This window comes from Cervus canadensis, chromosome 11, assembly GCF_019320065.1.
Source record: "Cervus canadensis isolate Bull #8, Minnesota chromosome 11, ASM1932006v1, whole genome shotgun sequence".
Lineage (NCBI taxonomy): Eukaryota > Metazoa > Chordata > Mammalia > Artiodactyla > Cervidae > Cervus > Cervus canadensis.
Window position 1 is genome coordinate 33,237,138 of NC_057396.1, and position 25,509 is coordinate 33,262,646.

At 37.4% G+C, this 25,509-nt stretch overlaps 1 protein-coding gene across 30 annotated transcripts in view; it reads left to right on the top strand.

The window, feature by feature from the left end:
- The window catches only part of SOX6 (SRY-box transcription factor 6), a 672,686-nt gene that overhangs the window by 578,715 nt on the left and 68,462 nt on the right, over nt 1–25,509 (top strand). For 22 of the 30 annotated variants that reach the window (XM_043481411.1, XM_043481400.1, XM_043481420.1 and 19 more), the window contains 3 exons: nt 2,743–2,892; nt 8,649–8,874; nt 11,855–12,042. In XM_043481411.1, the coding sequence (XP_043337346.1) occupies nt 2,743–2,892; nt 8,649–8,874; nt 11,855–12,042 (564 nt within the window). The remainder of the gene's footprint in view (nt 1–2,742; nt 2,893–8,648; nt 8,875–11,854; nt 12,043–25,509) is intronic. The other 8 variants (XM_043481398.1, XM_043481422.1, XM_043481399.1 and 5 more) reach the window with 3 other exon arrangements.

Sequence of the window (25,509 nt, forward strand, 5' to 3'; positions counted from 1 at the left end):
AGGCAAGAATAGTGGAATGGGTTGCCATTTACTTCTCCAAGTGATCTTCCCAACCCAGGGATCAAACCCTCTTGTCCTGCATTGGCAGGTGAGTTCTTTACCACTGAGCCACCAGGGAAACCAGTGCATATCTATACACAAGGTTTTAAAAAAGTGATAAGCATTGCAGGAAAGATACAAATCAAATGCTAAGGATCTTTATCTTACATCCCCTCCAGAGCCATAAACTTGTTCCAAGACTTTGAAGCCTCCTCAGCTCCTAATGTAAGTGAAAGTCACTCAGTCCTGTCTGACTCTTTGCAACCGCATGGACTAGTAATCCCGGCCAGAATCCTGGAGTGGGTAGCTTTTTCCCTTCTCCAGAGATCTTCCCTTCTCCAGCCCGGGCATCCCTGATAGCTCAGTTGGTAAAGAATCTGCCTGCAATGCGGTAAACCTGAGTTTGATCCTGGGGTTGGGAAGATCCCCTGGAGAAGAGAAAGGCTACCCACTCCATATCTAGCCTAGAGAATTCCATGGACTGTATAGTCCAGAGAGCCACAAATAGTTGGACACGACTGAACTACTTTCACAGCTCCTAATACAAAGCCTGACATATAGAACATATTCAATTAATGTTTGCTTAGAAGGTGAGCTATTTGTGAAATTATTCCATAAACCTATGCCTGTTCAATGAATGGCATTCTGTTATCCAAGTCAGACCTAAAGTCCTCAATCTGAAAAGCTCTACATTTATATCTAAAATATTTTGTTAGAATGTGAAAATATTTATTTCTGTGAGCACTTTCTATCTTTACGATGAACTTTAATTTCTGATTTCTATTGCAAGGCTCATTCTACTAAATCTTATCTAATATTTTACTATCCAGTTTACCCAGCTCTGTAAGTTTTATAAACTATGGCTATACTTCTTTCTGCATCTAATGTATCAGTAACTACAACACCCAAGGAACTCCAAGAAATGATAATTCTTAAAGAATCTTGTCTTTCTTAAGTACAATCCTAAGAAAGAAGTAGAAAATAAATGATTGTCAAAACTTTAGAGGAAGCAATTAACACTACTCTATTTCTAAAAAGCAACTATAATGTTCAATTATTTTGAAGGATTTCTGAATTTAATCAACTTAAAAAAAATAGATTTGTTTAGATTTGTGTCCAATGATTTGTTTTTCAGCTTTTCTTCACTGGTTGAATTTCCCTGAAGGACTCGAGATTGAGTAAAATTGACTCTCTTCTGATCTTGTGAATCAGGAGCTAAAATGAAGGCATAAATGATTTCTAAGGACTCTTGCCTGTCTAAGATTTCCTGACTCTTTAATACTCAATAGTAAGGCATGCTGGTGATGATACCAGCCACCATTTATCAGCATATAGTCATTACTTTTCCAACTCTCAACCATCTCCACTCCATTCGGTATCGAATGTTTCCTCACTGGCTTCGCACCAACTCCGTCCCGCCCCAACCCCCGCCCCTTTTGAAGACACCTGGCTGAATTTTAAAAGAAAAGAGTGTAACAGAGTAAAAAGGAAACAAGACAGTCCTTTTTCTCCCTGAAGTTCTAGCAGTTTGACTGGCTATTACTTGTGAATTTTTCTTGCCACTGAGTCATTGCACATACAGAATTATGAAACTTTAATTTCTTTAGAGGCTTGTTATATTAGTGAAATTGTTCCAAAGAAAGCAACAATCATGACATAAGCACATCTGGCTCTTGCAAATTATTCTTTATTAAGCTTTCATTTAATTACATGTGCTGAAAGGTCTGTTTTTGATTACTGTAATTTTTTTTTATTTGTCCATCTGAATGATAGTAATGCTGGAAATTACATACAAACCACCTGTTTTTTCTCCTCTACTAATATGGCAAAGTTTGAGCTGTTTTCTCTGTGGTTGATGAACTAGGAAGCTTTCTATTTATTATGATAAAAATATGACTATCAAGGTAATGGCTTAATCTTGATGATAAGAAGAAAAGAAAATATTTGAATGGCGTTTTCAAGCATGAAATTGTGTTAAAATTGAGTTATCTGAATTCTGGTTAACCATAACAGATTAACGTATTTATTTATCACCAATTTCACCCCAAAGCTAATAAATCTACAGTTAAGAATTTCACATCCTGTGCTAGGAAAAAGAAGCTTGACTTTTTTCCCTCCACAAATCTGCCTATATTCTCTTTAGGATTATGCTATATGCCGCATAGAGGAAGGAGGGACTGCTACTGGGCCTTAGGGATCTTGAGGGCAGCACTCTTAATACCCAGAGGGGTCAACATCCCTAGAGAAGTTTAGTCAGTACTGAATTAGAACGGTGTTCTTCCAGAAGTGCCTAGGAAAGTTTAGATCAGTTTCTTAGTTCATGAATATTAAAATTACAGGAATGGACATAACAACATTTAATGCACTTTATAACGATTTTAAGTACTCGAAAGAATATTTGAGACCATTTAGTCAAATTCCTTTCTGTACGGTTGAAGAAACTAAGTTCCAGAGCAAGTCAATCCTTTGTTTAGGGTCCTAAACTTATTTTTAGAAGGACCAGGAACAGAATAATGGCTCCCATATCACTTCTCTTTCTTTCTGTTATACTATTTATTCTTTTTTATCTTCTTCTTTAAAAATAGTGAAAGAGAAATTTCAAAGCTGTCAGAGAAATAGTTATCTAACAATACGGTAAGTTGTTTTGGAAGCTCTGTTTCAGCTGCATTTAAAGAGATGATTTTTGTCTTCCCTGTTTTGCAGCAGCTCTATGCCGCTCAGCTGGCCAGCATGCAGGTGTCACCTGGAGCAAAGATGCCATCAACTCCACAGCCACCAAACGCAGCAGGGGCAGTCTCACCTACTGGGATAAAAAATGAAAAGAGAGGGACCAGCCCTGTAACTCAAGTTAAGGTATTTGCTTTGCAGGATTGTGGAAACAGTTTGGAAAATAGCTTCACAAGAAAGGTAGTGAACCAGGCTGTGCTGGGCATAAACAGCAGGAAGCAAAGCAACATAAAGGAACCCCAAAATGTTCCTCTTTATGGTAAATTTCATGATTGAGCACTGAGAAACAGGTGTTTCCCTTTTGATAACAATAGTGCCGTATTGTGAGATCTTTACCTAAATCTGCAAACTTACTTCTCAAGAGTTTTTCCCCTTTGGATTCTAGCTTTTATTTTTTAATGTTCATTGGCATGTATGGCCATGGTTTTATTACCAGTCTTTGTCATAGTCTTGTGACACTTCTCTCTAACTTTAAACAGGTGGGGAGCCTACTTATAGTGCTAGAGGAGGAGGATCTCAAAACTTTAGATTGACAAGGAAAAAAGAGAACCTTTATATGGTTTGATGGTAAAGGTCTCTCTCCCTCAAACAATAGTTATAAATGTGGGCTTTGAGGAATGAGAGTGGTGTCATAATCTAATTATGCTTTGATGCCATGTATAGTTGTGATAGGATAAATAGGATCGCCCAAGTTATGACTGAAACATTAATAGATCCTTTCCTCACTGATTTTCAGTGTCTTAAAGTGGGGTAGCCAGGAAGTAGTTGGTGACAGAGGGGAACTGATGATCCAGTCTAACTTTGTGCTGCAACTGGTACTTACAGGTTTTTATAATTGTTTTTGCTTCCTATATTGAATTAAAAAATTCAGAAAGTTCAAAGAAACAATTCTTTTATATCATTGACTTACTTACTTTGAAGGATACACTAAGCACAGACGTATTATTGTATGTGTCCAAAGTACTACCTTTGGTTAAATCTTGCCATATTACTTCATTACATGGGAAATATCTAAGGCCAATGAAACAGCATTGAAATCCACAAAATTACTGAAATTGTTTTATTTTCTAAAATTTGTAGATAGGGATTTTGAGATTTCAGGAAAGCCATTAAAAATATGGATTCCAAACACTAAAAATTAAAAAAAAAGTAAACATAATTAGGAGGGATAGTTCTGTCTGTGCCCATCTAAAGGAATTAATTTAATGTCCCCCATGCCTTTAGATTCTCCAAAGAAGTAGATGAACATTTATGCTTTGTGGTTAGAAATATTGAGATATGACAATAGGAGGTTTTCATTTAATAAGATAGCATTAACTTATGGAAACAGACTATTTTGTGTTCCAAGAGTTTCTTTTTGTGAGTAAGAGAACACTACAATTCAAACCAAAGCACTTTGTTTAACTATAGTTGTTGGAGTATAAGCATATCAAACATCAGTGACTTGAGGTATTGAGTATTAAATATTTTAACATGAAAAAGTCATTTTATAAGTGAGTTGGCCAAATGGAATTGCACCAAACCAAGCCTTTACTGGATGAGTAAAATGTTCCCTGGTTAGATTCAAGTTTATATCTTCTTTTACCATTCCAGCTTTGTGGGCCAACTGAATTTTATTACTCACTTGACCACACACAAATTCTTAGGGAGCTCTCTCTATAATTTAACTTGACTCTACTTTATGTTAATAACAAAGGAAACATTTATCATACTTATTAGATTGTTTATTGTATGTGTGAGTAAAACTATATAGACCAAGACATAAAGCAAATGTTTTAAATTTTTAAAATAGCTCTAACCTATTATTGTAGAAGTTCTAAAAATAATCTTATGTTTTGCTAATTGAAAGAATTATGGTCACTAAAATATCTCATGTTTCTGTCTATAGTCATTCTTCCCCTCTGTATATAACATGACTAAGTAACCTAGGGCATTGTTAGCTGAAGGTAATAAAAATAAAAATAGATGGTCTTCTGTTCCTTTTTTCCCTGAAGAATTTTTATTTGTTACAGTTGTCAACATCAGTAGTTAGGATGTTTCTGTTCAAATGTCAGTTCTATGACTTTTACTTGCTGTGTCACATTGAGCAAGTTACTTAACTTCTTTTAGCATCAGTTTTTGCCTCTGCAAATTGAAGGTTAATATTATTATGGGTCTTCAGTGAGATAATACATCCTCTAGCATATAGTAAATATTTCATAAATGTTAGTATAGCAATGATGTTGATGATAATCTGATGCTGGTAGGTGGTAAAGTGGTTGTGATTGAAATATCTGGTTGTATACCAAGAGAGATTCTAAAAGAAACGAAGAAATTTTCCACTTTGAACCATTATGGAGGAACAGGGATTCTGTTTACTCTCCCAAGTTAAAGAAGTAGAACTCAAGACAAAATATAAAACAGTGGTTTCAGACATTTCCAGTAGGAGTACAGGAGAGTGACCTTTGATAGAAGAGAAACGAGTGAGGCAAGCACCTCAGTTGTTCCAGCTTACTGTCTTGAGAACTTCCAGGCAATAGTGTGGTGTGTATGTGGGGGTTACCCACATGCTGCTTGACAGACTTCCTGAGTAGAGAGACAAGACTAGGAGTTTCAAGATGCCAAGGTAGATGGAATTGGTGAGGTACAGTGCCAGAGGAGAGAACCGTATAGAGAGAGAGCACAGGAGATCCCCAGAAGGTTTTCCTGTGTTTAGCTGAGTATTGAGCAGCACATGCATGTGAGGAAACTATCTGAGGCCAAGGGGAAAGCAGGATGTAGCAGGCGACACCATTACAACGTTCGTGAAGAATTGAGAATGGTTTGTACTCCCGTTGGCCAGATTGGAAAGATCTCTTGACACGTGGGCACCATGTAGAGTCCCTAGCAGGGTATTCCTTAACTGGTAGGGCCAAATTATCCCTATACCTGCCTAACGCAGTTTAAAAGCAAGCCTGGTAAGGCTTTCCGTGTCTTAGAACAAAGTCCACAAATATTTAATGTAACATACAAAACTGAAATCCAACACTGTAAAAATCTCAATGTGGAGCATCTATTCAATACTTATCAGGCTTGCAAGAAAATATGAACAGTAATGAAGAGAATAAATCAATCATTAGAGGTAAACCTGAAAATAACACAGGTGATGGAATTACTAGATAAGACAGTAAAAACAGCTCTTAAAAGAAACTTTCAACTAGACCAAGTGAAGAAGTAAGCCTATCTGCTTCACTTCACCTACAAAGTGTCTGTTGGGCCAGAACAAGCTGTGAGGATGAACAGCAGGCCTGCTGTGGTGGAAAAGAATTGATCTGATTGGGAGTTAATCAGTGCTTCCCATGCTCAGTGGCATTGTTGGTAGAAATGGAAATTATTGAATTGTAAGACTAAATAATAAATTAGAATATACAGTCATACTTTTTTATTGAGCTTCATTTTATTGTGCTTCACAGCTATTGTACTTTTTACAAATTGAAGGTTAGTGGCAATCCTGCATAGTCAGATGATGGTTGGCAATTTTTTTTTAGGAATAAATTATTTTTAATCAGGCATTTACATTGTTTTTTAGATATAATGCTGTTGCACATTTAATAGACTACTGTATTGTATAAACATAACTTTTATATGCACTGGGAAACCAAAAATTCGTGTGATTCACTTTATTGGGTTATTTGATTTTTGCAGTGGTCTGAAACCAAACCCATAATGTCTCTGAAGTTTGCTATATTCAAAACTGAATAAAACTAGATATTATAAACTCTATATAGTCAAGAAACATGAACATTAGAAGGTAGGACATAGAAAATTCATATTGAATGCCTAGAGGTAAAAAATACAGTGTTTGAGATGAAGAGTACACTGGATTGGTATTGATTTGGAATAGTAACAGATTAGATATTACAGAAGAAAAGACTAGTGAGCTTGATGACATAACAATGAAACTGTCCAAAATGAAATACATAGAAAAAAAGACGATCATTACTGTAGAACATCAAATGGCCTAATGTGTACAAATAGAGCCCCAGAAGGAGAAGGAAGGGACAGAAAATATATTTTGAAAAATAATGGCTGAAAATTTTCTAAATTTGAAGAAGACTCTGAACTAAGGGATCACAAGAAACTTGGTGAAGTAAAAGAAATGTGGAGAAAACCAACTAAATACCTAACTTAGAAATCACTGTTATTGAGAAATGAATAAAGGAACTAACTAGTCTAAATATTCCTTTGATTTCAGAGCAAAGGCAGTCAAACTTTAATTAAGCACCATTTGTGAGGGATGCAACTATGTTTCCTGAGAACCTATCATATATCTAGATAGAGATAAAGTACATTGCACCATAGATGTGCCAGATTACTTATTTCCTACCAAGACAAACAAACAAACAAAACAACAAAATAAAGCTAGGGTATCACGACACTATCAAATGACTTATTTTATCCGATAATTCAGTAAAGAAAAAAAGTGCCTGGGATTTGGAGCCTAATAAGCTATAATTCAAATTCTGTCCTTCCATGTATGGCTTTGGATGGTCATTTTATCACTTTGACTGCTTCTTTCTTTGTAAATGTAGAATACTACTGCCCAGTCTCATTGGTAGTTAAATGAGCCAATATACTTGAAAATATCTAGCACAATGTTAGTCTTAATGGCTCTTCTATGCATGTTATTTTCATTTTCTCTTTCTAATCCTGCCTCCTGATTACTATTTTCTGGCATCCCTTTTTGTTCCCCCTTAAACAGTGACCATTAGCGCTGGAAGAGACCTTAGAGATCAGCTAGAATCAGGCCCTCTTTTCTATAGATGAAGAGATTGAGTCCCAGAGAAGTAATGTGTTTGCCATAGGGGAGAAAGTTCAGTTTCCAGGCTCTACTGTGTGTTTTAAACAATGACAAGAAAAGCAAGTTCTCTGTGCCTCCTCAGAAGCAAAAGAGGAGTTAACATTTGCTGGAAATTTTATTTTAAACACAATACTGCAGATCTTAAAAACCTAGCATTTAAATGAGTATGTTCCTATTACAATTAAATTTCTAGAATGATGGAAGTGTTGTTAAGGGTGTTACATGGCAGAATAAATGAAACAAAATAAAGGTAAGGAGCTTAGCTCTCAAGCTCCTGGTAAAACTAGAGTTACATGCCAGATATTTGAATACTGTGCTCAGTACAGAATAGGCATCTTAAAATAGACATTCTGTAAATATAAGTAGCAAAGAATATAAAGAGACATCACTTTAGACATGAAAAATAAATTGCATATAGCATGGTATGTAAAACATAATTATAATGTGTGTTTGCTCTTTGCAAAAATTAATTTTAAACATGAATAGAGACCAGAATATAGACCATGAAGAGTGCCCACACCCAGAAAGCCACATAGAAGCCATGCTGTGGCATGCGGCTCCCTGGGCAAGGGCCCAGGAGAGCAGAAGAAGGCTTACAGTGTTTCCATTTTTAAAGTACTTGCAATTGTTTGATTTAAAATATATATTAAAAAATTAGCGGCAGAGCCCATTTATAGTTCCAGGAACTTTTCAGAGAGAGTAACACAAAAGCACTACAGAGCTGCTGAAATTTTAAATAATTCTTTGTAAATGCCCTAGGTTAATTTGGATCCCTGAAAACACATTAGGAAATTAAGCTGTAATGTGAGCTAATTCAGATTTTAATTTGGCAAAAAGAATGATCCAACTACACAGTTAATGTAAATAGAAGCATAACACAGGGAAATTAATGAGGTTTCCTTCCGATGAATCTTCAAGGAGGTAGATAATTAGCTTCTTTTGTTATTATTGTGGAGAATGTGGCATTGTCTCTGAGGTGTAAAATAACTGTGGCTTACTAAGTGATAATGTGCTTCATTTGTCTTTTTTTTTTTTAATAATTATTTATGTTAAACTCTTGTAGGATGAAGCAGCAGCACAGCCGCTGAATCTCTCATCCCGACCCAAGACAGTTGAGCCTGTAAAGTCCCCAACATCTCCCACCCAGAGCCTCTTCCCAGCCAGCAAAACCAGCCCTGTCAATCTGCCTAACAAAAGCAGCATCCCCAGCCCCATTGGAGGAAGTTTGGGAAGAGGATCCTCTTTAGGTAAATGGAAAGGTCAACACCAGGAAGAGACTTATGAATTAGGTAAAAGAAAGCAAAATGCATTTAATGATGACTGATTCTTATTTCAAAGTATTCTTTAGTCCAAGAAAAATTTAAATACTGAAAGTAAATAATGTAAAAGTTAATTCTTTTCTACTAAAACATAACCCAGTGTGGCGTCTTGGGTGACTAGAACCTTCAGGAAAGGTTAGAATATAAATCCCGTTGGGATGCATTCTCCCAATGACGATGAGTTAGATCCAGCAATCAGAGATTTAGAAATTTCTGTGTTGAGTCAGTGCTTTGCCACTGAAGCGACTCTAGGCAGAGTAAGAGTGACCATGAACTCTCCAAGGGCCTAAAGGAACCTGGCCTAAAAGCGGCCTGCCAAAAGTCCTAATTTTTTTGAAATTTTATGTTTTCTTTATAAAATGTGATTTTTATACCTTATCCCATATCAGTTTTGCATTGAAGCAAATATGACTGACACTTAAGTGACATCATATAAAATAAAGTTGATATCTAGTAAGATATGTCATAGTGATCCTCTGTCTTCTTACATTCTCTGATACACTGCCAATTGTCTCTAGGGATAGTCATACCCAGGTGTGAGAAGTATAGGGGAAAAATGGGATCTGGCATCAGGAAGCCTTCAACTGAGAAAGAGCCTTTACTTACTAGCTGTGTGACCCTGTGAAAATTATTTAATATTTTTGAACTCAGTTTTCTAATCTCTGGAAAGGAAATATTATTTCCTAGCTTATAGGTTGGTATGAGAATTAAGACAGAAATATATATGTCTAAAGTCTCTAACATTGTATCTGGAACCCAGAAGGCATGCAACCAAAAAGACTGGACTGCCAAATACCAACACATTTACAAATACATGTGGAATGAAACAGTAATTGTGAAAGTGGCAGAGAGCCAAATAAATATGAACATTATTATTACCATGCTCTATAAGTTTCTTAATTTTCCAATAAAGACACAGAAGTTCAAAGGGATTTGGGACTAGAACCAGCATTTCTTTACTGTATTACTTGCCATGTTTTATTTAATCCTATAGCCTGATTTGCTTACAGCAATAAATAAAATAATGCATAAGTGTAGCCATTTACAGTTTAACCAAACATTTTGTCTATCTTATCTCATTTGATTTTTCACTATCATCTTATGAGTTAGGTAGCATATTATTGTAATTCTTGTATAATAAACTGTCGTCTTACAGATAAAATGACTTATCCACAGCCATGTAGCTATTAATTAGCAGTCAAAACTAAAATCCAGGTCTTCTCACGTATAACTCAGTGCTCCTTTTGTAAACTCATAGTTGGAATCTTTGCTGAACAATGCTGAATCTTAAGTGACTCTTCTGATGAGGAGATGTAAATCTTCCTCATTGAAACTGGGGACATTAGGATCTATCCAGCAGTCTCTCCTCTTTTGGAGTCAGGACACTCTTTTAGGGGCCCAGAGATTTTTCACTCCAAGTCAGTGGGATCGCTGTGGGAAAGAGAAATGAATCATTCCCAGCATGTGAATATGATCACTGGATTATTGAAAGTTGTGAAATGAGGGGAGAAAAAGCCAACATGAGGATAAATAATAGGCTTGATCTTGAAATGGCCCTCCTATAAACCACTTCTAAATTTTATTTGGAAAGCATTTGTTTTCTGTACTTAGCATAGTGAGGGACAAAAGTGACTGTATCACAGGCCCTTGCTCTTTTGGAGTGTATATCTTAGCAGAGTGTACTCCTTAGATCATGAGCTAGAAATGAGCTGAAATGATAGCACCCTTGTCCACACAATACTGGATGGATTTTCTTTTTTAATCATAAAAGCTTCAGAGCTAAAGATACAGGTTTTCTATTTCCTAAAAAGTGGCTGTTTAACTTCCTCAAATTTTTCCATAGATAGCGTTGGGAATATTTTCTAAACTTGAGTGCATAAGCACATGTACTGCACACACATAGACGTGAGCTTGATCATAGTCTGGTTTTCTCTGTCCCATCTGTGAAGTGTGTGCACACACACAGATACACACACACACACACACACACACACACAATGTGCTATGAAATGCTCATACCAGGAAACACACAAGCTGATCACATTAAACTTTACCACAGCAGCTGAAATCTATCAGTCAGTTGCCTTCTTTTTATCTAAAGTTGGAAAAGTTAATCTAAAGTATTGATTTTAACCTACAATAAAATGCAAGATATAGAGGAAATTTAGCTTAATTTTGAATTTTGTCCTTCTGTGCTGCATGGAATATAATGAAAGAAAATATTTCCACTTTATTTTAAGCTTCATCCTTATATAAATTCCATTCCCACACACACAGCCTCACTATCAAGAAGACAGGGAACTGAGAGCAGTGGGTGTCCAGGTTGTGGGTAGGAAATGGGTTGTCTTTCTCTTGGTAAGTAACTGAGGCAGCATGAGTGGAATGCTTCATTAACCAGCCAGTGACTGGGGAACAGAGAGTGTGGTGTATTCCTTCCTGCCCCCTCTTTTCTGCAGTGGATGTATGAACACACAGATACAGATATTGCTAAAGGATGTGCATAGCCTCACAGACTTTTTTTTACTGCACCAAAAACAACTTTCCTGCATTAGCACACTAAATATAATGGACAGCCTGCACAGATGTCTCTGTGCCCCTTCCTACCACTTTCATCCCAACTACTCTCGCACTAATTGTTAGATATAGCCAGAAAAGGGGTGTGTGTGTGTGTGTGTACATATATAGGAATCTAGGAACCTTAATTTGTGAGGAAGCAGGTTAACAGAGCCCAGGTAAACGGAAATGCTAGGGTATCCTCCAAGAACTAAAAACAAAAACCCAGCACATCTCAGTTACCCTGGATTTCTGTGGTCTATTGCATTTTTCTTAATAGCAAATGAGTCCCTTCCTTGCTCAAGAGAATGTGGTGTTCTACAGGGGAGTGGACGGTAGTTGTATTTTTTAAGCATCTAACCTTACAACCCTCTAATAATACATCCTGTGTATGCAGATATCCTGTCCAGTCTCAACTCTCCTGCCCTGTTTGGGGATCAGGATACAGTGATGAAAGCTATTCAGGAGGCTCGGAAGATGCGAGAACAGATCCAGCGGGAGCAACAACAGCAACAGCCACATGGTGTTGATGGGAAACTGTCCACCCTGAATAATATGGGGCTGAACAACTGTAGGAATGAAAAGGTAAAACTTGCTTCTCTCCTTCACTGGCTCTGCTAGACCCATTGACTCATTTTTATCTGGCTCTTTCCAGGCTCCAAAGCATCAACCTGCAGCCAAAGATTTGGGTTTCTAGATTGAGGACTGTCTTGCATTATGTTTAAGCATTACTGCTGATTAACAAATATACCTTTTCCCTCTTAGTGTGGGTTGCTTCTCAGGTACCCAACCAACCAGGGATTTGGAAGTCACCCCAAATCCCTGCCATTGGTGTTTTTCTGTCCCATTCCAAAAGGTTTAGAAATATCTTGTAATAAGGGGGTATAAGAGGTTACAGACTATCAGAATATTTTTTTTTCTTTTTTTTTTTCCAGAATATTTTTAAAAAGCATATATACTCACAATAAAGGCTAATACATTATTATGACTCATCACTGAATTTATTGTTTCCTATTAGCCTGAGCAAAACAGAAAACAGAGCAACTTACAAAATGCATTCATTTAGTTTTTTGATTCATCAGATTATTTCTCAAGTGCTTATTGTGTAATAGACACTGTTCTAGGCACTGGAGATACAACAGTGAACAAATGAGACAAATCTTGTTGTCATAGAGCTTACATTCTGATAGGGGAACACAGATGCAGAAAAAATAAACAAATGCATAATGAATAATGTTGGTAATGTGAGGAGGTAAATCATTGCCATGAGAGAAATAGAAGCAAGTTAAGGAAATACAGTTACAGGATTGTTCCTTTAGCTAGGCTGGTAAGGACTCTGAGGAGGTGTCACGTAATAGAGAGAGTGAAGGAAGCCCTGTGCAGGCCACATGAAGAGCATCCAGGCAGTGGGAATAATAGGCTTAGAGGCCTTTAGAGTGTAGGACCAGCAACAAGGAGGCCAACTTAGCAAGAGCAACTTGAGGAAAGGCAGAGCAGTGAGACCTAAAGGGAAGCGATAGCCTGGGGCAGAGTGTGGTAGACCTGTAGGCCTTGGAAGGACTATGTGTGTTTCACTCTGAATCTGATGAGAATTCCTACATTAGTTTTGTCCAGGGCATTGACATGATCTGATTTACATATAAAAAGGGTCCTTTTGCCAAATGTGTGAGAGCAGACTGCAGGAGACTAAGAAAGGAAACAGGCAGACCAATTGAGAGGTTATTGTCATACAATGGGTGGAAAATGCTGATTATTTGATGAATTAGTGATCCTAGGCGTTGCTTACCCTTTATCTGCATCACCCCAGTTTCTGCCTCCCTCTTCCCATGGCTGTCTTCCCTCTCTGTATGTCCCCATGTCTCCAAATCTTCCTCTTCTTAAAAAGAACATCACTTATTGAATTTAGGGTCCACCCTAATCCAATGTGACTTTAAGTTGATTATATCTGCAAAGACCCAGTTTCCTACAGATGGAAAAAGAGATTACATAAATATATTAATTTCATACATTAAATTAATAATGACTTAACTCCCCTTCCCCTACCTTGATTGATCCTGTTAGCAGGAGATTCACATAAAGTAAGAGAGAAACTATCTGGGGGAATGGTGGGCCTTTTGGTGTTGGATAAGCCATAAACTTTTATACACTTGCGACCCACTATGCATAGGGATTGTTGTTGTTGTTGTTCTGTCACTAAGTTGTGTCCAACTCTTTGCGAACCCATAGATTGCAGCATGCCAGGCTTCCCTCTCCTTCACTATCTCCTGGAGTTTGAGCATACTTATTTTGGAGTTTGCTCCATCTCCATGTTCCTCAAACTCTATGTCTGCTCTATATTCTATGTCTGGTTATACTCATATCCACTATATCATATCTGTTGTGTTAATGCTGCCATCCAACAATCTTATCCTCTCTCGCCCCCTTCTCCTCCTGCCCTCGATCTTTCCCAGCACCAGGGTCTTTTCCACTGAGTCAGCCCTTTACGTCAGGTGGCCAAAGTATTGGAGCTTCAGCTTCACCATCAGTCCTTTCAATGAAAATTCAGGGTTGATTTCCTTTAGGATTCATCGTAGCTTAGTCACTAAGTCATGCCCAACTCTTGTGACCCCATGGGGTGTGGCCTGCTAGGCTCCTCTGTATGGGATTCTCCAGGCAAGAATACTGGAATGGGTTGCCATTTCCTTCTCTAGGGGATCTTCCTGACCCAGGAACTGAACCCAGGTCTCCTGCATTGCAGGCAGAGTCTTTACCAACTGAGCTACAAGGGAAGCCCTCTTTTAGGATTGACTAGTTTGAACTCCTTGTCGTCCAGGGGACTCTCAAGAGTCTTCTCCAGCACCACAGTTCAAAGGCATCGATTCTTCAGTGCTCAGCCTTCTTCACGGTCCAACTCTCACATCTGTACATGACTACTGGAAAAATCATAGCTTTGACTATATGGACCTTTGTCAGCAGAGTGTTGCTTCTGCTCTTTAATACACTGTCTAGGTTTGTCATAGCTTTTCTTCCAAGAAGCAAGCATCTTTTAATTTCATGGCTGCAGTCACCATCTACAGTGATTTTGGAGCCCAAGAAAATAAGATCTGTCACTGCTTCTACTTTTTCCTCATTTATTTGTCATGAAGTGATGGGACTGGATGTCGTGATCTTAGCTTTTTGAATGTTGAATTTTAAGTCAGCTTTTTCACTCTCCTCTTTCACCCTCATCAAGAGGCTCTTTAGTTCCTCTTCACTTTCTGGCAGTAGAGTGGTATCATCTGCCTATCTGAGGCTGTTGATATTTCTCCCAGCAGTCTTGATTCCAGCTTGTGATTCATCCAGCCTGGTGTTTTACATGACGTACTCTGTGTATAAGTTAAATAAACAGTGTGACAATATGGAGCCTTGTCATACTCCTTTCCCAATTTTGAACCAGTTGCATGTCTGGTTCTAACTGTTGCTTCTTGACCTGCATACATGTTTCTCAGGAGACATAGGGCTACTGAGTAGGAAATTACATGCAGCAGAGAACATCTCCTACTTTACAATTTTGTCAAGGGTGAATCCTAAAATTAGTATGAGAATGATGTCAATGATTTATTTCTTTTAAAATGTATTGGTTTTCAAATGAAAGTGATATATGGTTACCAAAATTTCTAATAATACAGTTGTATGATCAAAAGCTAATTACCCTTCTCAACACATTAACTACCGTTGGTGATTCAGAAGTTTTCTTTGCATATGCGGGAAAGTATTAATGAATTTAAACATATATATTCTCACTTGGAGTGGTAGGCACTGAGTTGTCACTTGCCAGCTGTGTGATATTTGGTAAGTTGAAATAACTTCTCTGAATCTCAAGTTCTTCATCTGTAATGTGAGGGTAGTAAACTGGGTTACAATAGAATAAAATATATATGAATATGCCTAGCAAAGCCTCAGATACAGAGTGGGTACTTTCCTATGTTTACCATACCTTTCAGGCTAAATTTTGGGTGATCTTTGAATATATAGAACAAATGAGCTATTTTGCCACAGATATGAGTTCCTCATAACAATGATGGAAGGGTCAGCAGAAGAAAGCAGAGTTAGATGTTTCAGATGATGGCATGTTGACAAACTTACATAGTTAAACTCTTTCCTAACTGAGTTGATACACAAAGCTATGGAAACTTCAGATTTATTAAGTTAGATCGTGGTACCTCAGCCTCAGCGTTATTGACATTTTTGGCTGGAGAATTCTTTGTCGTGGGTGGCTAATTCTGGCCTCTACTCTTTAGATGCCAGTAGCACCCCTCCTTTTGTGACAACCAGAAACATCTCTAGACATTGCTAAATGTCCCCTATTGGGGAAGGGAGGACAAAATTACCCCTACTTGAAATATCACTGGACTAAATAAATATATTTAGAATTAATACATTTCAGAAATTTTATTCCACAAAAAACCATGTTATTTAAATAATGACATGTGTGTGTGCTTAGTCAAGCTCAGTTGTATCCGACTCTCTGTGACCCCATGAACTGTAGCCCTCCTCTGTCTGTGGGATTATCCCTGCAAAAATACTGGAGTGGGTTACCATTTCCCCCTCCAGGGGATCTTCCTGCCCCAAGGATTGAACCTGTGTCTCCTGTGCCTCCTGCATTGGCAGGTAGGTTCCCACTACTGGGAAGCCACGTGGGAAGCCCTTTCAATAATCACATTTGCTTTTAAATTATAGAGAATCATTTGCCTTTGATTAATGTTATGAATAGAATCTTTCTTTGAAAAATATTTCTAATGAAAAACTAGAATTTTTGTTTGGAATATTAACATAGAGAATCTTTAAAGCAGATGTGTGTACATCATTTAGGTTGGGGGGGGGAATAAGAAATAAATTCAGTATTGTTACAGCAACTCTGCCTTTCAATGAAGCCCCTCTGTCTCATTAAGTAGGCTTAGAATAGCGACATCCTGAAATGTTTGCACTAAACCTAAGTAGTAAATTGGCACTGGACATCCCTTCCTTCCAACAGTGACTTTGTTTGTCTGACACAGTGACCCTATATTGTTGAATTTATATCATCGATTCAAGTTCAAGCTTAAGACTCTACTAACTTCAAATATTCTGGGTTAATTTTAAGTATTTCTCATTGACTTTTCTTAACTCATATGGAGGAAAAAAGTCTGAGGCTCTGAAATAATAACACCTTATTTTATGTTGGAAGCCACCAGAGAGAGATGAGAAATTAGGTTAAGATTAAAAAATAATAAATCTCAACTTGTCCTAAAATATGTCACACAATGTAATTGAACTCCTGGAGTTAAGTGGCAAAATGGCTTCTACAGAATTAGAAAACCCTGGTTTCCCAGTTGAAGGGAGTTGTTGTCTCAGTAGATGACCTTTTAGGGGTTGAATTCGGGTTGCTGAGAAAGTCCATTATATTCAAGGCTGTTGTGTTCATAAGCTCTCCTTTACATTATCTCTCTTGCAAATAGTGTCACTGTTTTGAATGTATATTTGTGGATGTGTAGGCTTTGTCTGGCTTCCCTGGTGGCTCAGACGGTAAAGAATCTGCCTGCAATGCAGGAGAACCTGGGTTCGATCCCTGGGTTGGGAAGATCCCCTGGAGGAGGGCATGACAACCCACTGCAGCATTCTTGCCTGGAGAATCCCCATGGACAGAGGAGCCTGGTGGGCTAAAGTCCATGCGGTCTCAAAGAGTTGGACACGGCTGAGCAACTAAGCACTGGCTTTGTCTAGTTTCTAGACGCAGTATCTATTCTTGTTAGGTTCATTACCTGCAGAAGAGTAAATTAAGAACGATATTAAAGGACTCTTGTGATGGTAGACTTGGCTCTCTTATAATCAAAATATCTATCTTAATTTTATGAGGTTTCACACAATACTACTTTCTCTTCTGAGAATCACATTTTCTTCTGAAATCAAACAAGATAAATACATAATGTACAATCAGATTAGTAAAATAGATTGTGACAAATTCACTTTAATGCTCTTTAAAATTGTCATCTTTGGAATTATCTCAATTTCCTTAAATGTAAAGATTCATAAATTAGATTTATGACTTTATTCTTGTAAACCATAGTACAGTTTTAGAGAATTGCTCAGTATTTCTATCACAACACCTTGTAATTTATAAAGCATACCTCATCACACTCATATCTGGACATTGTTTAAAAATGAGCGTGTCACAGATTTGAGTTCCCTGAGAAGCAGACTGTGAGATGAAGACTGTGTGCTCGTACATGCTCAGTCACTTCAGTTGTATCTGACTCTTTGTGACCCTATGGACTGGAACCTGCCAGGCTTCTCTGTCCTTGGGGATTCTCCAGGCAAAAATACTGGACTGGGTTGCCGGGCCCTCCTCCAGGGGATCTTCCCCACCCAGGGATTGAACCCGGGTCTCCTGCGTCTTCTGCATCACAGGTGAATTCTTTACTGATGAGCCACCGGGGAAGCCTGAGATGGAGATCAGCAAGCAGGTTTATGGGGGTAGGGGGTCCTCTTTCTGATTGCCACCGGTGGAAGGGAAAGGATGAAAGCAGAATCAGACTGTGATGCAGTCTCATCCAGGGCCTTAGCCAACCTCATATGAAGCTTTGAGGCTGCCATGTCCATTCAGAATTGTCTCAAGTTGGATGGAAGGAGTGAGCTTTCATACATTTGTGTGAACCAGTCATTAGATGAGGGCTGCCCTGGGAAAGGGACTTAACCTTGGGTGAGGTGTGACTCTAGTTGAGGCGATACTGAAGAGGGCCAACAGCTGAGGGTGAGCAAAACATTCCCTACAGGTGAGGAAACAAATCAGTCCTGAAGGGGAATCTGGGCAGTACATCACAGTTTCCTTCGTAGAGTTGTTTTTGTGATATTTACTAACATTAGAGGTATATAGAACATGTTTTGTGTATTTCATAACTGAGGGGAACATTTACTTCACAGATACAGGGGTTTGTTGTTTTTGTTGTTTAGTCTCTAAGTCATATCTGGCTCTTTTGTTACCCCATAGACTGTAGCCCACCAGGGTCCTCTGTCCATGGGATTTCCCAGGAAAGAATAGTGGAGTGGGTTTCCATTTCCTTCTCCAGGGCATCTTCCCAACCAGGGATCAAACCTCAGTCTCCTGCATTGCAGGCAGATTCTTTAACTGCTGAGACACCAGGGAAGCCCTGAAAATAAGTGTTAGTTGCTCAGTCCTGTCTGACTCTTTGCGACCCCATGGACTGTAGACCACCAGGCTCCTCTGTCCATGGAATTTTCCAGGCAAATACTGGAATGAGTTGCCAGATTCTTCACCACTGAGCCATCTGGGAAACCCTTATAATACATACAGAATTACGTATACGTCCATATGAATACATGTTGACCTATGATATATTTCACTTTACTGGGTAAACTCCTATATTGACACTTTGAAATGAAACATTGTTAACTTGATCAACCAGAACGGCACCAATGGAGTTGTTCTGGTTGACTGTGTCACAAGATATTTAGGGTCTGTTAAATATATAGATTGTGGGGACAATAGACTGTAACGGCGCCTTAGGAGCTTTCATGCTCCATCATTTCAAAATAGCTGCTGTGCGTGGATCATGAATGTCTTGCCAGCAGAAGTCTAAGTTTCTTCCCTGGTTTTAACTTTCTGCAGCAAGAACAACCTACGACAGTGCCAGGGCAATTTGATCATATTATAGGTGAACTTACTAAATTTCCTTGTTTTGACATTTCTCAGATAGACAGTATTTTAGTCATGACAATACACTGCAGAATTCTAAATAGGCTACTTCTAAATGTCCTTAGAGCTAAGCTAAGGACATCTGGCTAGAAGAGAGGCAAGGTAGGGTGGGCCTTCTTAGTGTTAAAAAGTGCGTTTTGTAACTTTTCTGACTTCCCTAGTGTTTGAATGCTGACTCGTTGATTGGTTAGAGTACATTCCTACATAGGTATGATGTAACTTAGATATCTGGTTATTTTTGTTATCTTAATAACCTTGAGGAGCCAGTAGATTGATTCAGAGTTACCCTAAATAGGCCGATTGCACATCTATACACATGTGGCCTGAACTGCTGTTCCCTTCATCTTCTGAGAATCTCTTAAGAAAAATTCTTGACCTCATCGCATGTCAAAATGAGCTACCATGAACACTATTATCACACTTTGTCTGCCTCTGAAGTATATTGGTGGGGTTAAAACTATAGAGTAAAAGAACTGGAGGGAACATAACATTTGATCTGGTTCAATACCTTCTATTCACAGACAGGAAGACTGAGACCTAAAGAAAGTATATGATTTATGCTTGGTCACATAGGGAATTTGTGTCAGAGCAGGAATTAAATCTCAGCTTGCCTAGTTCTTCATCAATGATATTTCTATTTTCAGAAAAGTACCAGATTTGTTTACTTATTTTCTATAAGATATTTAAGCTATTGCTTACCAAAGTATTTTTTACATTTGCAATCTAAAACCTTTAATGGAATAAGACAGGGTAAAAATAACAAAAACAGTGAAGCAGAAAGGCATTGAGCCCCCTGCTTTGGTATATGTTTCACCTTCTATTTCGATAAGGCATTCTTCCCCACAATGATGTCCACTGGTTCTGGCTCTGGAAACGTATCAGTCAGAAAGCAGAAGATTTAATGATGCTGGTATAGACAAAGAAACAGAAGAGGTGGCTAGTCCAGAAGCAGTAATAGAATTAGAGAGTGCATGGTGTATTGGAAAGAGCATGTGCTTTGGAATCTGTTTCTAGGATTAATCTTGGAAGTAGCCTGTGTGGTTTTCTGTGTTATTTGAATAAGTTACTTAACGTCTGTGGGTCTCAATGAACATACCTATAAAAAGGAGATAATTATCCTTTCCTTGAAGGCTTGTTTTGAGGGAAAATATATGTAGAGCACATATCTGACATAAGAGATGCTCTGTTAATATTAGGTCCTTTTTCACTGTAAGACCTCAGACAGGTTGTCAAACCTGTTGTTAATTCTATTAAATTTTCACTCTTTGACTCTCCAAAGGTGAAGGGATTAACCTACTGCTCCGTAGAGCCAAAATTTCTTAAGATAGAGTAGAAGGGTAGTTAGAAGCTGACAGGCACCTTCTTACAAACTCAAGATATGCCTTTTTCTTTTTAATTCTTAAAGTAACTTGTATACTCTAGTTATTTGCTATAGGATCTGCTCATAGCCAACATGATAATGTTCAAATTTTATAATATCAGTGTGCTAGGGACTTTTGTTCCCACTAATTTAATATATACTTTAATAATTTCTGGAAAATCAAAATTTCAATCCATAATTTTTGAGAATACGTAACCTGATTCTCGATAACTATATGCATTTCTCATGCCAAAATGATATTTTTTCAATCAAGTAATTAGAGAAACAGTCCAGTCACTAAGGTACATTGTAAACCTGTTCCTTTTTGTTAAAAAACACAATTGTTCATTTATTCACAAGTGTAGATTCTTGCTCCATACCCATACTTTGCAAAACCATCGTCAGTATTACACTGATGTAATACTGCCCCCTTTTATTGGAAATGAAAAACGTACTGTATGTCTTCCGCTTCACATTGTCAGTTGCCACAGCTCCTTGTTATTTACACAATTGATTCAGATATTCATTGTTGCATGACAGGATAAGTTCAGACAGATGATCAATGTAGCCATACAACAATAAGTGTAAGGGAACTGTGAGCAAATTATTTAGCAAAGTGTGTTTGGAATGAATGAGTTTCTTATATAGCACACAGACTAGTGAGGTTCTGTTTTCTTCAAGGAGTGTATAGCATTGATTAATCAGGATGGTAATTTTTATGAGCAGTTGACTAACATGTTCAGTTGTGCTTTTTCCAATATCAACTCATTCCCAAAATATTGATAACTTGAATTAGGAGTATTGTGGGCATAATAGAGATTTTACAGGAAGGGGACAAATTCTAATTATAACATCCTCTTTTGCAAAGCAGAGCAATAGTTGGTTTTAAAAAAAATTTTATACACTAGTTTTAACATTGTAACAAGAAGCATTTTTTAGTGTTCTGTTTCAGAAATATTATCACATATGTTATCTCTCCAGAACCTTTCCAAATTCAGAGATATAGATAATCCTGTCCTTGTTTTGCAGATTAGGGACCTAACACCAGATCTAGATCACTTTGCTCCTTCATTACCTCTCTCTGTCATCTCATTTGTTCCCCACAGCTCTGTGAGACTGACAGGGCAATTTTAGTTAAAATCGAAAACAAGACATAGATCTGAGTTTAAAACATCAATTTTAATGAAGTGATGCTAAAATCATGAGATAAAGAAGTCTACCTAGATATATATGCTTCATGCATATTTCTTTGAAAGGAGTAACTATATTTATAGTTGTGATAGTATTTTTCTAAAACAGCATACACAGATCAAAATTGCCATACATTAGGAAAAAAATGCAACTTTTATTAGTGTTAGATTTTACATTTGAACCCGTAACACTGACCAGCTAAGCAGTGCTGGATATAGACTCCCGGCTGAGTGTTATCATTAAGTTCCTTTTATTTCTGTTGTCAGGGCTGCTTGATTGGTTGCCTAGCTACTAGTTTAAGACCCAATTCATAAAAAACAACAACAAACTTGTTTGGCTCTTTTCTTCTCTACAGGTTAAATGGAAAGGATGGTGAGAATTTATCTAGGTTCTATGGCTGATTCATATCAATGTATGACACAACCCACTGAAAAAAAAATAAATAAAGGAGAAATTGAAAATAAATAAATAAATAAATAAAAGGTTCAAGATACTTCTTAGGGATGGAGTGGGGAAAGGAGCAAATATAAGACTTTTGTTTACAACAAATATTTTAAATCAAAAGGTCATGTCCAGTTAAAGGATCTCCCAGTGAAAGGGTTAAAATTTGACACATCACAGTTAACTTTGCATAAAGAGTTGTTTGGAAGTTTTGGAAGTTTGGAACAAATTTACCAATAATAACGATTTCATAGACCTAACCTCCCACTCTCCTATGTACTTTCTAACCCTTAATTCTAGATCTACTCTCTTAATCCTTCTAGATAAGCTAGTCTCAATTTTGTTGGTCCTAGGATTCCTTTACACACGTACACACACACGTTTATCGTATATGATATTTAAACTGAAAAATTAAAACATTTATTCATTTGAAAATCACAATAAACCCATTAGATGTTAATGTAAATAACATTTTTAGTACTAAGTATATTCTTCAAAATAAAAACTTGGAAGATGGCTTTGTTTTAGCTTTTTGCAAATGTCTCTAATGTCTGGCTGAATAGTAGACAGCTTGATTCTTATTTCTGCTTCTGCATTCAGTCTGTTGCTTTATCACAAGGCTGTGTAATTTCAGAGAAATTCCATTGTACAGTCATGAAAGAATAGGAATGAAAAGGACAAATAATGCCTTAGTATTATTATGAAACTAGTTTTGGTCTAGTGGACCCTCTAAAAGGGTCTTTGAGATGGCCAGGAGAATACTTTGAATACATATTATTCTAGATCATGGACTGTATGTATGTATAGTGTATGTTTTAAATGTATTGCCCTTAACTTGAAGAATAGCCTTCACTAATCAAACATTGTATACAACTAGATATGATTACTGGTTTTATTCTATCTGAATTAAGGAGCAAAAAGTTAGTAAAATTCTATTACTTATGTTTATAACTTATCTTAATGCAAAAACAATTTTGGGTGGTTTGCAGTAAGACATATAATAAAACAAGATAAAAACTAAATAGGGAGGAGATAGTGGGAAAGAAAAGTTAAGTATAGGAAAATAAGGTAAATAAGATAAAGATAAAGCTGGGATAAAGTAAGTGCACAAAAATTCTTGTCACGCATATTTACATAATTGCTAGAGATGGGCCACAGACTTGACTGTGAACATCTTGATAACCAAACAAAAAAGAAAAATATGTTACAAGATCCCCAGTATTTCTACTGTATAAGTACAGCAGTTTCTCAGACGAAACATGGGTGTTTGCTTACAGGTCCTCATAAAAGCTTGAGACATACTCAAGAATGTTTGAGAGCTACAGTAATTTTGCAGGCTGTTTCTTAACAGACCTTGTCATTTATCTTTTAGATCCATTCATTTTTACCTAGCTTTCTTTGACTTCGTTTGAGTGTTGTGACTGACACTTCATTCTTCTTTATCCCTTGAACACACTTTTTTCCAGTTCCATTTCACTTTATGTACTTACTATTTACAAAGCACAGTGTTGGACTTGTGTAGTAGAAAGGCAACCAGGGTTCGATCCTGGCTTACTAAGTTGTTACATCTCAGAATCTCACTTTTCTTTACTGTAAAAATGTTAGGACTTGATTATTAAATGATACAATATTCAGTCTCCTAGCAAATACCTTATATATGTGTCACTGCTGCTGATGCTGCTAAGTCGCTTCAGTCGTGTCCGACTCTGCGCGACCCCATAGACGGCAGCCCACGAGGCTCCCCCGTCCCTGGGATTCTCCAGGCAAGAACACTGGAGTGGTTTGCCATTTCCTCCTGCAATGTGTGAAAGTGAAGTTGCTCAGTCGTGTCTGACTGGCAGCGACCCCATGGACTGCAGCCTACCAGGCTCCTCCATCCTTGGGATTTTCCAGGCAAGAGTACTGGAGTGGGGTGACATTGCATTCTCCGTTATACATGTGTTAGGCATTTAATAAATATTTCCTCCCTTCCTCCCTCTTCCCCTTGTCTCTTCTTACCATCTTCCCTTCCTTCCTATCTTTCCCATCCACTTGATTAAGGTTGTAGATAAGAACAAAAGATATGCAGTTTTACTGCCCTGGTTTCTACACGTAAAAGATGAGAAAATTCATAGTTTCTAAGCACAAGGAGTTGTTTCGAAGATTCAGTAAAATAATCCATGTGTCAGGCTTCATCCAATGTCTGACGTGATCGGAAGGCAGGCTGAACCAGATCATTGCCATGGTTAGTTCAGGTTTGTCTTTAAAGATAATTGTGAGCCATTAAAAGTGCTTGTGGATGCAGCACATTTAATCTGAGCTACATTTTTAGAAGAATATCATGGTAGCTTAAAGAAAGAATGAGAGAAACCTTTAGAAAAATGCAGAGAAGATAAAGAATATGTGTTTTGGACTGAGCTGGACTTCAGATTCTGATTCTATTGCTCACTAGCTCTGTAGCCTCTCTGAGCCTCAGTGTCTTCAAATGTGATTAATGATAGTTTCATTGGTTATTGGAAAATTAATCAAAAGTCTATAAGTTGAGTGTCCTGGACCATGCCTTTAAAAGATCCGTTACCTTCTCTTTTGTATGTTTTCTGAGAGCATTTCTATAGGTAGAACTCCATTTGAAATACATTTAAATCTGTCTCAGATTTTTTTGTCTTCTTGAGCTTAAAGCCCATCCTAGTGTCATAGAAGCGGGACTTTTCCAGTGAAAAGACCACCAATATTCAGAGGAAGGAAATGTTACAAATTTAGCATGAAGTGTGTTACCCCACATCAGAAAATTCATTAAATATTCCTAAAGAATCCTTAGATTCCAAAGTAGATCAGCCCCACCTAGATAGCCTTTAGGATCCATTCAATGTATTAAACAATTTAAAAATGTCTGAGTTGCAGAAAATTCAAAACACATGTTGTCAGAAATTTTTCAGTTATTTTTAAAAATGCACATTAAAGAAAAATATATATAGCTATGATTCTCAATTGGAACAAAATATTGGGTTTCAAGTCAGTTGATTGCAGAGAAGTTTTTAAAGGTAAGACTTAGACCATTTAAATGACAAATCATATATTTAAAAACCTAGTAAAACATGAACATTTAAAGTGGGTTCATTTTAAAACACAGCCTTGGGAAGACTGAACAGATTCTAAACTATTTTCCTAAATTTTCACAAAGCTCCTCAAGACAATACAAGCTGTCTCCTAAGTCTAACAATGACAAAAAAGTCTATCTAGAGTCTCATTTTTAGACTCTTGGAAAGACCTAAGCTACTGCTTGAAAAAACACTGTGTTATTTTGTTATCTGCTTGCCTTTGGGGAACTGGATCCATCTGCATTTCCCTGAGCTGGGAGGGAGGTGCTCTA